Source organism: Xiphophorus hellerii, chromosome 16 (assembly GCF_003331165.1).
Source record: "Xiphophorus hellerii strain 12219 chromosome 16, Xiphophorus_hellerii-4.1, whole genome shotgun sequence".
In the NCBI taxonomy this organism is placed as follows: domain Eukaryota; kingdom Metazoa; phylum Chordata; class Actinopteri; order Cyprinodontiformes; family Poeciliidae; genus Xiphophorus; species Xiphophorus hellerii.
The window spans coordinates 24,054,638-24,070,186 of record NC_045687.1 but is presented as its reverse complement, the minus strand read 5'-3'; the positions used below and the strand labels follow the sequence as shown (position 1 = coordinate 24,070,186).

Sequence of the window (15,549 nt, the reverse complement as noted above, 5' to 3'; positions counted from 1 at the left end):
TAAATATAGTAAGATATTCGCTGAGTTGGCAGTTGGGTGACTATTGGTAACTGCGAATCTGCAGACACGACCTGGTGGACGGGTCAGTCAGTCAGACTCTCTCAGGGCAGAACAACAGAAGACAGTGGGTGATTTTTAGACCTTTGTTGAGGCAGATAAAATCGACTTTACATGTAAGCATCGGCCGATCACTGATCTCCCAAAATGGAGGAAATCAGGGCCGATTTATCTCTGCACCTCTAGTTTGAACTTTTTGGTTGAGTAAAGTGAACGAAATCACACAGAAGGCAGACGTCAGAACACAACGTTTTGTTTACTGTACAGTGTTTTTACAAAATCTACGAGGCAAACAGACAAACCAGCACAGGGCTACTTGGCCATGCCAGACAGCCAGCTGAGCTTGAACAGAGAGGGCGCCGTCGAGTCCTCGTCCTGATCGGCCAGCTGCCTGAAGAGACTGCCCGGCCGGAAAACGTCGTCACTTCCTGCTGCGGAGGACTGAGGAGCCTGCAGTGGGAGGACAGAGGGGCCGTCATGACTGGAGGAGAGCTTCCTATGAAGTCTGTTTATTGTTAATGTTCAATAAAACCAGAACACGTCAGGCAGTTAGTGGCTCCATCTTAATATTAGATCTGATCAGTGACTCCATTCCTCCATGTTGGGAGGAAAACCTTCAAGCAAAGGATTCAAACAAGGTGATGCCTCTGTTGCTTCATAGAGCAGAACCAGGTAAAAGAAGACAGAGATGAGCCAAAACATTATGACCACTCATACATGATCAAGATGTACAGTAAGTCCTGATTGTTTAAAACTGAGTGTGAATTTGGGCCTTGTACACATGTAGCTGGGTTTTTATAAAAAGAAAAACTTCATCACAATGTTTTAAAAAATAATATTGTTCACACCGGGATAGGTTTCAGGAATATTTTCATCCACACAACCTGCTCAACCCACCCCTGTGCAATGATTTAAAGCGGCAGTAAGATGTGTTTTTCAGAAACATGGTGAAATTTTATAACACAATCAAGTTACTGTGTTACCATCAGTTGTTATAGAAATGCTGTAAATATCAAACATGACTTTGATGAAGTTTTTTCTTTTAATTTAACACATTGAAATTGGGCCTCTGTCTCTTTAAAAACTCCTGCTCTTTCTGGAATGCCGCCTTCAGGAAGTCATCACAACATGGCTCCTCTATTAACCCTTTAGCAACGTTTCACTGAGAAGTAGCTTATATAAAGACGTGCAGTTCCACCAGGTGTTTGCTAATTGCTGCTGGCTAGTCTGAAGGAGCTGAGTGAGGGTGTTGCCATGGAGGGCTGCTATGTGAGGAGGAAGTGCTGAAGCTTGGAAACTACAGCCCTCAGGAAGAGCTGCACCTCTAAGGCAGGCCTACGTCCATCCAGGCATTTTGCACAGCTGAATGGTTGCCATGGAGATTGAAGGATTTCTCAAACATGAAATGAAAGAATCAAAGCAACACTTCAGGTATGTTTTTGATGAGAGAATAACATTATAACATGATGTAAAGCTCAAAAATGTGCATTATATTCCTTTCTTAAACATGCCAAGCCAATAGGAGGAAGCTAAAAACCTGTGTCAGCCAATTAGATTGCTTCAAAAACAACCATGGATTCCTGATAGGAAATTCATTTGTGTGAACAGATAAACAATGTTCAAATGGCGTATTAGAATATAAAGTATATTGGTGAATTCTTTGCTGCAGACTATAATGCACTGGATCATAAATTTCTTTCCCCATGTACATACACAAACACAAAGATGGTGTTTTCTTAAATCTCCATTAAATAATCATTTTTAGTGATATTAAACAGAGATTTTGTGTGGATGAAAGATCAAAGCGCATAAAAATTTATTGATTTTCCCAGATATTTGGCTACATGTGACCAGGCCTTAGTTTAGGAAGTGGAGCCCAGTTCTCATGGCTGTGATTGGTGTGGCCATAAAAAGCAGGTGGTCAAAACGTTTTTGACTGACCCAAGAAAAATGAGTGATGAGTCAGGTATAGACGATCCCTGACTTAAAGCGGTACAAAGTTTGGATCGGCTCGTTCAAACAGCCATCTTGCTGTTTCCAACATAGGCCAGGATGAAAATAGTGAAGTAGTGAAGTAGTGCACCCACACCGCCACTGCTCCGACTAAATCAAAGCACAACCAAAACACACCCAAACAGAAACAACGCTGGTGAACTTGCCTGAAGGCTTCAGAATCTCAGAATCTCTGGGAGGAGAGAGAGTGTGACAGAAAACGCTTTACCCAGATGGAACAAAAAAAAAAAAAAAACATCACTCTGTGGCTGCCAGGAAATGAAAATGTCCTCTCAGAACACCGACCCAGAGCAGCTTCAGCACCCCGAACCTTGCGGCTCCAGAACTTACCAGGTTCTGAGACTTGTCCGATCCCCTGGAGGAGGATGTGGGTTTGCGAGCGTTTGACATGCTGAGAGGTAATAACCCGAACCTGCAACAGACAGGACCTGCTGATCAGACATACCACAGGAACCAGACAGACGCCGTCTATCATGCAGTGATCATGTAATACCTGAAAAGTGAGAACATCAGCTCTGATAGACTCAATATTCTAGGTCAGTTTTCATATTTAAAGGAGCGGTGTTATATGTTTTCCAGTCATATATTCTGATTTTATAGCACAATTAAGTAACTATTTTACCTTCAGTTGTTATAAAAAATACTGTACATTTCAAATAAAACTTAAACTAATTTTACTTCCTAATTTATCGCCTTGAAATTGTAGAGCTGCTGTCTCTTTAAAAACTTCTGCTCTTTCTACTCTGTCTTCAGGAAGTCATCACAACATGGCTCCTCTATTAACATTTTAACATTTTTACCAGCGTTGTACTGAGAAGTAGCTCCTATAATGAGCTCAGCAGATTCTCAGTTCCACCAGGTGTTTGCTAATTGCTGCTGGCTAGTCTGAAGGAGCTGAGTGGAGGAGTTGTGGTGGAGGGATACTGAGTGAGGAAAAAGCTCAGAAGCTTGAAAACTAGGTCCACTCGGGTATTTTTCCACACCTGAATTACCATGGAGATTAAAGGATTTCTCAGATATGCATGAAAGAATCGAGGCAATACTCCAGGTGTGTTTATGAAGAGGCAATAACATTGTGACATGATGTAAAGCTCAAAAAGTCAATTTTACATAATACTGCCCCTTTAAAGAAAACCAAAAATCTGCATCGGTGATTGGTGAACGTCAGATGGAGAACAAAACATTTCACTTCCTGTTTATTGATGTTCATGTCTGACCTGATCTGACTGCTGGCCAGTGGCAGGATGTTGTAAGGCTCCTGGGAGTTGACAGTGCTGCTCCGCGGCGCAAACTGCTTCTCCGAACCAGTCAGGAGGCCGAGCAGCACCTGGAACACGCAAACACATGGCAGCTACTGGAACATGTGAACACCAGCCTCTTCTGATGAGTGTTGCACACGTCTGAGACATCAGGTTGCTTCATGACTGTGTGCATGGCAACAACATACTGAGGTCCTCTGGGACAGACGGTTGAGATTGGCGTTCAGCGGAGGTGTAAACACATCCAGGTCAAAGGGGTCAATGAAGCTTTCCAGCCAATCACATATCTTATGGAATCTGGAAAATAAACACGGCACACTGTTTAAATATGAAAATAAACCAAAAAAACAATTAAATGTGGTTTAAGTTTGATTTGTGTCTCTTCTCTTCACTGTGCAGCACATCATGTGATCTGACAATGTTTTAATGCTTTAGTTCTTTCAGAAGTCAAGACTTCTCTAAAAGCAGAACTTGGAACCACATCGTTTTAAAGCTTTGATTTTGTGCATTTCTCCGTTTTTAGCTTTGAAAACAGTCCGATATGGACACACTCTGATTTTTTCAAGCTTTGCGTATTCCTATATGTTTGAAATGTTTGAAGTGAATCCAGTCTTGAGCTAGTAGCCAGCTAGCCAGCCAACGACCAACCAAACCCCCGCTCCGGGGCACACAGCATCGCTCTGCCTCCCTGATCCTCCAGGCCGACCAGAGTTGCTTCCTGCCAGCTGTAGAGGCTTCCTACCTCGGGTCCTGCTGGGATCTGGAGGTCTTGCCCTCCTCCACTCTGCTGCCCAGTGTGGAGTTAAGGTAACGCAGGTCAAACAACAACTGCAAGGCTCGGTTCTGAGTTATGGGGAGGACACCCTCCTAATGAACAGGAGAAGAGAGAAATTCAGAGAAGAAGAACTTGTGTCTTTTAGGACACAAATTACTTACTAATTCACTATTTTTGTTGTAATTTCAGGGCCAATTTACACCAAATGAAAAACTTATTAAATAATTGTTTGAATGTGTTGCTTTTTGTTTTTAATTGGAAATAAACACAGATGAAATTGTCTTCACTTGCTGTTTGAAACAGCCAATCAGATGTCAGGGTCTCCCTAACCCCGCCCACTGAGTTTGATTGATCAGGCTGACAGCTTAACTTAATTTATAATGTGCTTCAGCACAAGAACAAAATGATTCATTAAATCATGAAATAATTATATGTGGTTTTTAAAAATAATACCAATAATTTTAATGGAGGCACATTTGTTAATTCTATATTTAATAAGTTATTTTTGTACTGATTTCTAATTTTGACCTGAGCCTTCAGAGCCACATAAAGACGGTTACAAAGTCGGCCTCCTGTCACCTAAAGAACATCTCCAGGATTGGAGGACTAATGTCCCAGCAAGATCTAGAGAAACTGTCTTGTTGATGAAATGTGCTACAGAAATAAACTTGACTTGAACACTTGGCAGAAAATCAACTCTGTCCCTCCAAACATTTGCGAGCCGTTGTGTTCCTCACCGCGTCCCGTCGCTGCTCTGCCAGGACGTCGTAGCGATGCAGAACTTGACCAAGACAGGACTGAAGCAGCTCCTGCAGGGTGGGGCGGGGAAGAGCATGACCCCCGACCCTGTTCACCTCCACGCACAGCTGGAACAGCAGAGACTGCACAAACCAGGACGCCTGACGGGACACAAGACTCGGGAGTCCGTCACGTGAAACGGCACCAAATCAAAGAACCTACTTCCTGTGACGTCGCTCTGACCTGAACCGGAAGGCGGATCTTGGACGTGACGCTGTTCCCTGATTCAGACTCTTCCTGGATCTCCAGATCCTCCCAGCCTGTTGCGGAGCTCAGAACCGCACCAGCAGACTCCGCCAGCAACGCCGCACCAAACGTCTCCATCAGCTCCTGTCGAAGCACGAGCCGCGATGAGCAACACGTCAGCACAGCACTGAGGCCGAACCTGTCCACACGTAGCCAGATATCTGGGAAACCGAGGATATTTTTATACGATTTCACCTTTCATGCACATGTAGCGTCCATTTAACAGCACTAGGACAATGAAACCTCCAACCACCACTTTGTGAATTCTCCTTTCTCGCGTTTGCGCGGGGACGCTGAAAACTGAGATTTAGAAGGAAGCGCACGACAGTCTGCGACAAATAATGCGGCATAACGTCACATATGTGACCATTGTTACTGCTTGGCCAGTAGCAATGGTCAGATAGTGGAGGAAAGATGGCTGCTATCAGAGAGCTGCTGATTTTCACATTGTTTCTGACTCTAGCTCCAATTCACTGAGTAGAGAGTGATTGGAGGTCAGCTGTTTTATACCAATCTTAACTATCTTTCCCAATACAGAGACACAATGCCGTTCAACCTCCACATACTGGCTGTAACTGGACTCCCAGTCAACAGCATCTTGTGTTTTATTAACTTTATGTTCTAACGCTGTATTTTAATTTGAAGGATTGTGATTGGCTGACATAGGTTTATGTTTGCCCTACACTGCCCTCTATGGGTTTGGCATGTTTAAAACAGTGTAATTCAGCAGGTTGGTGTGGATGAACATGTTTCTTAAACCGATCAGATTATTTCATAAAGACGATGGTCACCGCTACGACGCTTTATAAAGACCGGGCTACGTGTGGACTCGGCCTGAGACTTTATGTTTCTGACGGGTTCTGACTTTGGAGAGGGCGGAGCTCCAGATGCGGTAAGCGTCCATGCTGCAGCCAAGAAGCTCCTCCTTCAGCTCAGCCCACTTGGCCTGCGCTGGGCTGACCTCTGGGGCGGCCTTGGATTTGCCCAGCTTCTTTCCCTGCCTGGGGGTCCCCTTGGTCGAGGCTTCCCCGGTGCTCCGTCTGCCCAGGAGGCAGTGCTTCAGGCTGGGGCAGAGCTCGCCCACGGACTGGCACAGCCTGGCCATGAACAGGACGGAGCTGAGGCGGGTCGGGGCAGAGCCCAGCTCGGTGCGGACCGACGACAGGATGTGGCGAACGCAGGCCACGCAGGCTTCGCGCAGAGCTTCCTCCACCGCCGCCGAGTCCGTGTAGCGGTTAAACGAAGAGGAGTCCGGGGGTCCGCAGGAAGGCGGCGCGGCCGGGATGGAGTCGGATCCTGCCGAGAGCAGAAAAGCACATGGAGGTCAGACAGTTTGCTACAGCTTCTGTGGTTTACAGAGGTCAGAGGTCAGGAGTCTGGAAAGTTTTCACACCTTGGAAACATTTTCCCATTATATCATATTGATTTTATTTGACACAGGAGTATGGAAATGTTAAGTGAATTGAGTAAGATACATAAGTCAACAGATTATTTTTTTCTATTTTTTATTTTTTAAACCAAAAACTGAAGACTGGTTTCAGCCCCTGGACTGTCCAACCAGGCACTTCTTTATGAGTTTAATGTTACAGTGATTATTGTAGAGTTATACAGCTGTGCTCATAAGTTTATATACCCAGGTAGAACTTTTTAATTTTTTTAGCCATTTGTTAGAGAATATGAACAAAATCACAAATAGTCAGTGGTTGGGAGAAGCCATTTATTGTCAAATAAGTGTGTGTATTCTTTTAAAATCATTATGACAACAGAAACTACCCAGAGCCTCATCCACTAATACCACCAAACACTCCAGGCTGTCAATGTTAAAGGGGGGAATACAAAGTATAGGGAGCCAGGGTATGTAAAGTTTTGATCAGGTTCATTTGGGTAGTTTCTGTTATTATTATGATTTAAAAAGAGTACACAAAGTCATTTGACAATAAAAGGCTTTGTGATTTACCATGAGTGAAAAAGTGTTTGTGTTATCATTTATATTCTGTGGAAATGAGGAAAAAATAAATCCAGAATTCTGATAGCGTATGTAAGCTATGGATCAGGAATACCTGAGTCCTGTGATGGGAGGTAGTGCTGGAGGTCGTCCAGTCTGGCTCTCAGTTTTGCGTCCAAAGAGGAGCAGAAGTTCTGAACGCAGGGCGTCAGGGCCTGCGTTTTCATGGCCAGCCCGCTCCTCTGCTGCTGCTGCTGGCCCCGCTGGGCCACACTGACCCAGGCTGCGTCGCTCAGCAGGTCCCCCGGAGACTCTGACCACAGGAAGGACGCCACGTCCGCCTCGTACTGAGCACCGCGACCAGAGAGCGGGTTGCTGCCGGCGGCGGCCTGGACCGGTCGGCCCTCCAGGTCCCTCACGGCCGAGGTCAGCAGCTGCACCGAGCTTGTTGCGATGGCCTCGGTTTCCTCTTTGGTGATGGTCTTGGGGGCGAAAAAAAGGGGGAAAAAAATGTAAAGTTTGATCTTACATCGCTTTTAGTGATAGGTGGGTAAACAACACAGAAGATTCAAAATATCCTTGAATTTAGAGGAGAACCCACCTGAAGGCGGTGAAGGAAGAGCTGCTGCAAGAAGTCCTCCCACACAGCCAGGGGGCGCCCCAGCATCTGCTGACATACGTTACCCCAGTGCTGACTGATGGAGTCTGTGATCAGAAGGTCCCACACAGCGTCTCTAATGGCTGCCAGAGCCTTGAGGCTCTTCACGTAGACCAGGAGGGTGCCAACGCCCTGACAGATGTCCTGCTTGCAGCTGAGAACAGAAAAGTTGCAGGAGAAGAACCAGTTACCAAACTAACCACATGAAAGCCCCAGTGGAACACAGAGGAGTTTGTTTTTATGAGGAGACAAAAAGGGAGTCCTCACGTATTGATCCACTGCTGCAGCGTGTCCCGGAGCTGCTCCGCCTGGATGGGCTTAGCCAGGGTCCGGAGGGTGGGCTGAAACTCCATGATGGATGGAGGCAGATACCTGAACCAGCTGCCTGTACTCCACACCTGCTGCAACACCTTTCTGCCTTTACCTGGCGACACAAGACCAGGATATCGCCCTGATCAACGAGCAACAACTCCTACGCACCCTGAACGATCCACACGCAGGTAGAAACACGGAACACTGGGAATAATCAAGTTCAACGGAACAACAGTTCTAATCTAATTGGAACCAACAGAACCAAAGACAGAGTGAGAAGTAGAGGGGAGAGAGTCTGCCTGTGTCTGTGAAGAGGCAGAAATCCTGGTTACAACAACTGGCTGGACGTATGGGGTTATGTTGAGCTGCATCACAATCACATTGCATCCTTTCAATAGCATCTGGAAACAGTAAATACTACATAGCTGAAGCACTGCCTTAAGTACTGAAGAGATAAAAAGACAGACATCTGTTTGTTGAATTTCTGGCTAAACTAATTAAAATGCAGAATGAAGGCCTTTAAATTTGATATTTGAAATTATCTTGAAAATACTATTAAAATCTCGATTCGTCTCGTTCTTGTGAACTCAGCATCGTGTCCCGTCTTGTCTCAGCGTTGGGTATCGTAACACCTCTAATCACAAGTCATATCATGACTTCCATGTATCTTGCAGAAACACATTTAGAGGTGCAGCTGAGCACGAGCAGGTCCTGCAGACGCTGACTGTTTGTCTTACCTGTGGGAGTGCAGGAGGTTACATTCTCCAAGGTGGAGAAGAGCATGCCACAGCTGAGGGCGCCCTCTGCTGGCCTGGGAGCCCCCTCAGCAGGCATGTAGAAGACGGCGTAGGCCTGGAAGAGCGTGGTGATCAGCAGCTCCACCAGGCTGCACACCTGGGCCTTGATCCCTGCGCCTGGGGGATAAAAACACGCCACGAGTTGGTTCATTGTCAAAACAACGACAGAAAACCAGCAATTTATCTGAATGTACGCCCACAAGCTGCTAGTGGCTGTGGTCAGAGTGTTTCAGCTCTGCGGTCGGGCTGTTCGGTTAACATGACCCTTGACCTCCACCTGTCCGAGCAAGGGACTTCCTCCATCCATCTCCAAAAATATTTGAGGGTAAGAGGATGGTGTTCTTATCTCGCCAGAATGACAGACGATTAATGACTTATTGCCATTAATAGTGCAATGATATCATCCACCTGCTGCTATAGTAACCAGGGTAATTATAGTTAACGAAAATTAACAAAATAATGAAAATTGGAATTGAGAAGACATTTTTGCTAACCAAAATTTTAAAAAAAAGTTGAATGAATTGCAAAAAAACTATAATTATGTTATGTGTTTTTTAAAACTAATATTTGGAGACATAAGCACAATACAATACTTTGATCTTTCTGAATTCCTCACTTACAAAAAATAACCAAAGTATCAAAAACTAGAAGTAGCACTATAACTAATAAAAACTAAACTAAATCACATTTAACTAATGAAACTAATAAAAACTAACAAACACACTAAAAATCTATTATAACAAACTGAATTAGACACAACCTAATAAAACTCAACTCTAATGACAAACCCCAAACTATCAGAACCCTACATTAGCCTGTATCCTACCATGGCTTCTGGTTCTGTTTAACAGATAATGTCACCATGCCTGGGTTGGACTATCAGTACCTCATAATGTGACCACAGTTCACCGAAGGAACAGTACCGTGTTGCGGTTGGTTCAGCAGCTGGTGGATGGAGGCCTTCCTGGCCAACAGGAAGTCAGCCAGAGCCTGGCGTGGTGAGCTGTCTTCCAGCAGCATGGTGGAGACCAGGGCCTCGGCGATAGCCTGGTCCGACACGGCACGGCCGCGCAGCAGAGACCTGCTGTCCAGGAGGATGGTCGACCTGGAGGGAGACGGCATTGAGAGGCGGAGCCAGACATCTGCCGCCAGCAGGAATCTGACTGCCGATTGGCCGACAGGAAACTCAAAAATCTTATATTAGCTGATGCTAGTATAAGATGCTAAAAGTAGTGACACTTAGTAACTTCGTTGTTTTTATGCCGATGCTACACATTGCTGCAATTTTGTCTTTTCACAAGACCTGGAGCAACCTTGTCACAATAACAAATTTTGTTAGATAATAAACTGCTTCACTAATTATTGTGATTTACAATAATATTGTGTTTTCTTTTTGTTTTTCTTGGCTCTTGTGGCCTTTATTTCACAGTAGGCTGACAGGAAAGCAGGTTACAAGAGAGGGGGGAAGACATGCAGCAGAGGTCATCGGGTCGGGACTCTGACCTGTGACAGGCGCCTTGAGGACTGAGGCCTCCTGCACCAATACTGTAATAGTATTGTTGTTTTGAGATTATTTACAGATAATATATTGAAAATGCAAGTTTTCTCTCTCAAAGTTCAATAAATTTTAATTTTGCAAAGAACACAACACTGGAACCGGAAGATATTTTAAATATCCAAAATAAAAGGCGATAAATAAAATGGAAATGAAAACCACGCACAATCTAAACCGTGAATAAAATGGATCATGAAGTTTCTGTAAAGAAAACTGTCCTTCAAAAATATCATCAGAAAGGAAATGATCAAGCTCATTTTAATTTATCACGCAATTAATTGATTATTGTGACAGGCTTAACCTGCAGATTAGCAATCAGCAGGTTAAGCACAACACTGCATTTCTACGCAAGACTGGTCCTCCCTATTTGTTTCACTATGTGAAACATTTGTTTCAATGCAGTTTGACCTTTTGACCCTTCTCGTACCTGAAGTGTCCGGTGGTGGCGACCTGGCGTACCAGGATGGGGAAGCGGGCCAGCACGGGGCTGTAGAGCCCGCCTGGTGCGGCCTCCAGCTGCAGCAGGCTGTGCAGGTGGCAGCAGAGCAGGTAGAGCTGGGTGGCCTGCAGGTACTGGGCCGCCTCCATGGAGCTCCAGATGCGCTCTGGGATCTCCAGGAGGAGCTTGATCTGGGAGGCCATGGTGTAGAACTTCTCCTGCCACTGCCTCTGGTTTTGGTTGTGGTTCTGCAGCAGGACATAAACAAACATGATGATGATGATGATGATGATGATGATGATGATGGAAGGATCAGCTCTCCATCAGCTGAAACTCTTCATGTTGTGACGGGATTGCTTCAGGGTCTGCTTCGAGTTTGGGTCAGGAGTGGACCTCTAACCAGAGCAGTGACCGGTACCTCCAGTCTGCTGCCTCCCGCGCCGTTCCTGCCCTGCTTCAGCGTGCGGCAGTACCGCTGCATGTCCTGGATGGATTCCACCACGCTTTCCGAGCACTCCCGCATCTCTCCGATGGTGTCGGCGGCGTCGATCAGGTCCCGGTACCGCTCCCCGACCATCTGCCTCAGCTCCTCCTTCTTCTGCTCGATCTCCCCGCGGACCTTGCGTTCGACCCGGCGGATCTCCTCGGTGCTGTAGCGCTCGAACAGAGCCGCCGGGTCCTTGATCTCCGAGACCCGCAGGGCCAGCACGGGGTCCCCGGCCATCATTCGCCCCCAGACAAGTTCAGCTGGTGACGGAAAGCCAACCCGGAAAACGGTGGAGAGCTACTTCCTGCTTCCACGTAGCAAATGTTGGTGACGTCATGTGTGTTTTGCGCGCTCATTGGTCAACAAAATTGTCTGTCAGAGAAGATTTCCGTTTAGGACTGATCCCGCCCACCGCATCCAAAGATAAATAAAAACCTAACAGGAAGAAAATATTAGAGTTAATATTTGGTTGGATCATTTTCAAGCCTTTTTAAGAATATAATTTTTATGAATTCAGGCCACATAAATGGAATCAGTTCTCTACTGTTCGGTCTATTATTATTATTATTATTATTATTATTATTATTATTATTATTATTATTATTATTATTATCACAGTATGGAATGTCTCGTAGAGATGCAAAAAAACAGCAACATTGGTAGAAAAAAAGAAACAAAACGGGACTATAAAAACAAGCATGGAAAAGTAAGGCAAATCAAAGTAAATGGAGTATTTAAATAAAAAGAAAAACAATTTAAACCATCTATATCTGACTCCAAATGACTCTTAGAAACGCAAAGTGGTACGTCACAGTCATCCCGGAGCCCTGATCCTGCCACACCCACTCCCTTACCTGCTCCTGTTTCAGTCAGGAGGGTGGAGCACCAACAGGTGCAACACTATAAAAAAAAAAAATCTTTGTACCCGGAAGGAAAAAAAAAAGAAACAATAAGCGACTCTTCGTACAGGTAGGTTTGACTCTGGTTATTTCAGTTAGACTATAAAGAATACGCTTGTATTTACTGAAGAAATGAATATTTAAAAGATAGTTCCGATCTATCGCTGCCAGCAGTCGGATGAATGATAATAACTTCCACAAAGGTCAGTTCAGGGCCCGCGGTGAAGCTGGTTTAGGTCGGATGCTCCTCAGATATTCGCTCCGTGGTTCCCTGCCGTCAGTGGGGCGGGTTTCACACCGTGGGCTGTTGCACAGACGGCGGATTTCTCGGCTCCGTGTTCTCGCTGCAGAAAGCGGAGGTTCCTTTAGGGACCGTCAACAAATTTACAGTCGGTCGAAACACGAAGAGGGAAAAACAACAACAACAACAACAAAACCCCAGTAACTTCCAGGTCATGAGCCCTATTGACACCAAATCAATACTCAATTGTGTTCATATACTATATTAATTAAAAACACCAACCTTTCATTACAAACATTCTGACGTCCTCAGCATTTCCCCAAAGATTGAGATGTGATTCGCTGATATAAAGCCAGGCTTAAAGATGAAACTTTCCCAAGAATGCGAGAAGGTGTCATCCCTTCAATCAACTTTCTCACTAATTCTAACTGCAGCCTTGACAGCCCACTGTTGTTCTCCTGACCCAACCAGGACAAACCCACTATGACCTGAACTGTTAGCATTCACTGATAAAATGGATGAACATCTACTGGACATAGTGACCAGCACCGGAGCGGCACACTGCCGGTCAGAGGAAGTTACTTTAGATTTCCTTCAGTTACTAAAATGGGGGGGGAAATTTCCGTCTGATTTACAGTTGTGAAAAACAAACTTATGGTGTGAAAACAAAAAAAGTTTGGTGGTGGCAATATCATGTTGGATACCAACCACCTCTATTAACAGATTATTAGACTTGTAATAATCAATGTGTTGATATTTAACCATCAGTATAAAACACTGTTGATTTTTTCCCCCCTTTTAAATAAAGACAGTCAGCTCACATGATTTACTTATGTAGAACAATTTGTGTTTTTACTCTAAGTCATCAGTCATAATCTCATACTTGTCCATGCCTGGTCCTAAATAGTTCTTACAATAATTCACTTCTCTGGCAGAGTTCAGTCCGTGTTTCTCTGGGAGCAGCCTGGGAGATGGATCAGAGGAACATCCAGCAGGAATTTCAGGACCAGTTCAACGATGTGGTCTCCAGACTGCAGTCGAAGCAGATGTTCCAGTCTGACTGGGACATCGCTTCTTTTGCCATCTTCTTTATCTTCATTGGTAAGAACTGTGGCGCTCAAAGCGGCAGCATGTTGGAGTTCAGTTTGGTTTATTAGTGTATTCAAAACAGTGGGAATCATTTCTTGGACGGCTACTTTTTACCTTTACTTGAGTAAAAATATGTTGAAGTAGTGCTTCTTTTACTTGAGTACGATCTTGGGCTGCTCTACTGAGCTCTGCTAACATCACAAAGGTTCAAATTATACCTGAGCTGAAGCTTGGTTTCCAAAGCACACGTTGGAGGATTCTTTTCCGGTTTTTGTACAAATATTGACACCTGAACTCTTCCTGCTTCTTGTCACTGTTGTGCACAGGCGTGGTTCTCACATTGGTCTTGCTGGTTCTGATCCGGTGCTGCTGCTGCTGCTGCGGCTGCTGTGACGATGAAAAGGTAAGAACTCTAAGGTTGAAGTCAACAGCAGTAATGTCTCTGGTATGATGTAAGACAAGCACAAATGAAGCTAATGACAGTAGTTATGTAACACACACCAAGTATCTTAGGAATTATGAAGCATCTGATGGTGACATGGTGGCATGCGGGGCCCCAAATGGAAATCCGCTTAGGGCCCCACAAAAGGCTTTGGCCGGCCCTGGGTGGCCCGCAGGAAGGGCTGACTTGATGGAAACCAAATATTCACTTTCAGTGACAGATTTAAAAGTATAAACGTTTGTCCATGAGCTGCACAGTATCTGCACCCGGTTCTTGGTCTGGGCTCCTTGTGCTTGAGTTTCTCCATCAGCGCAGCGAGGCGGGGAGGAGACCGGCCCGGTTCTGCTGGGGTTCTGGAAGCCCAGGTTGTTTTGGAAGCTGTCTCTCATCTTCTTCTTGATAAAACTCCATAGATTCTCTATGGAGTTCTGGTCAGGCCACTTTTCTGATGTTACCATGGTGATTAAAGCAGGCATCTGGACTTTTGGTCTGGTAGACAGCAGGACTGACTTTAGAATTTGTTAAACCCAGTGGACCAGAACCAGCAGGTGACATGGCACCCCAGATCATCTCTGATCACAGTTTTCACAACTGTGAAAACGTCACTGTGGATTGCAACAGTCTTGTTGCTCAGAGGTCCATCTGTTGATGGTGTTTCTGGTTGAGGAGTGACCCAACACATACAGAGTGACAGCTGTAGCTCTGAATCAAACATTAGATGAACTTTACTTCAAAATCATCTCAAAGCTGCAGTTGTCTTGTCGATGACTTTTTCCTTCCACAAAACTTTCCACTCTTATTTTTAGATATTGCAATCTGTAAACATTCAGCTTCTTTAGCAACAACCTATTCTGTCTTACCCTCCATATGATTGTGTAAGTTAAAGCTTAACATTTCTGTAAAAAAAGAATCATTTTGCATATTTAAATCAATAAACCCGAATCTTGAGCTTTCAGTTGCGAAAAAATAATAAAATGATCAGAAATGAATGCTTAAAATAGTTTTGCTTTAGCATTCTGCTGTTTTTTAATAATACGTTCATATTGCCATGCAAGAGAACATAATACACTTTAGAAATACTAGCTCACTGATACTGCTACTCATATACTGCTACATGTTGTGTGTGTTGCTGACTGAAGTGTTTATTATTTTGTGTGTGTTCTTTCTGAACAGCCACGCAGAAGAAAGGTCGGCATAGAGAACTACGGCATGGAGCCCTGAGCGACCCGGTCCGACCGCGGGAGGACGAGCAGAACCTTCTCATCCTCTTCCTGTGCCAAAACGCACACCGGAATCAAAACGCTTCAGACAGAATGTAATTCCTGCACAATGTTTTTTGTTTGCCCAAATGGAAAGTTAGTAATTGTTTTTATTCCCACTCGCAGCTTTGTGGGTTTTGTTGCCAGGTTACCACAGAGCAGCTAGGAGACCTGTATGTAGATTTACTAAAATGATTCAAATTTAATTAAATGTTTTTATTGAGTAATAAAGCAGTTTAATGTTTGGCTCTGTGTCCTCCTGTGCTGCTCAGTCAGCA

At 44.7% G+C, this 15,549-nt stretch overlaps 2 protein-coding genes across 3 annotated transcripts; one reads left to right on the top strand and one right to left on the bottom strand.

The window, feature by feature from the left end:
• Positions 1 to 294: 294 nt before the first annotated feature.
• Positions 295 to 11,684, bottom strand: cog1 (component of oligomeric golgi complex 1). Of its 2 annotated transcripts, XM_032588096.1 has the most exons (16): positions 11,273 to 11,684; positions 10,843 to 11,102; positions 9,784 to 9,965; positions 8,801 to 8,977; positions 8,019 to 8,175; positions 7,695 to 7,905; positions 7,209 to 7,575; positions 6,014 to 6,444; positions 5,086 to 5,232; positions 4,842 to 5,003; positions 4,072 to 4,196; positions 3,518 to 3,626; positions 3,288 to 3,397; positions 2,401 to 2,482; positions 2,217 to 2,242; positions 295 to 507 (listed from the first exon to the last, which is right to left on the bottom strand). In XM_032588096.1, exons 1-15 carry the CDS (start codon positions 11,579 to 11,581, stop codon positions 2,234 to 2,236), a joined length of 2,838 nt encoding a protein of 945 aa, XP_032443987.1. In that variant the 5' UTR covers positions 11,582 to 11,684; the 3' UTR covers positions 295 to 507; positions 2,217 to 2,233. The 2 variants fall into 2 exon arrangements, with proteins under 2 accessions (XP_032443987.1, XP_032443986.1); XM_032588095.1 differs by lacking the exon at positions 2,217 to 2,242 and having other exon boundaries at positions 11,273 to 11,682.
• Positions 11,685 to 12,196: 512 nt separating this feature from the next.
• On the top strand, positions 12,197 to 15,517 carry smim22 (small integral membrane protein 22). The gene is made up of 4 exons (XM_032588123.1): positions 12,197 to 12,310; positions 13,417 to 13,582; positions 13,897 to 13,973; positions 15,186 to 15,517. Exons 2-4 carry the CDS (start codon positions 13,453 to 13,455, stop codon positions 15,231 to 15,233), a joined length of 255 nt encoding a protein of 84 aa, XP_032444014.1. The 5' UTR covers positions 12,197 to 12,310; positions 13,417 to 13,452; the 3' UTR covers positions 15,234 to 15,517.
• Positions 15,518 to 15,549: the final 32 nt, after the last annotated feature.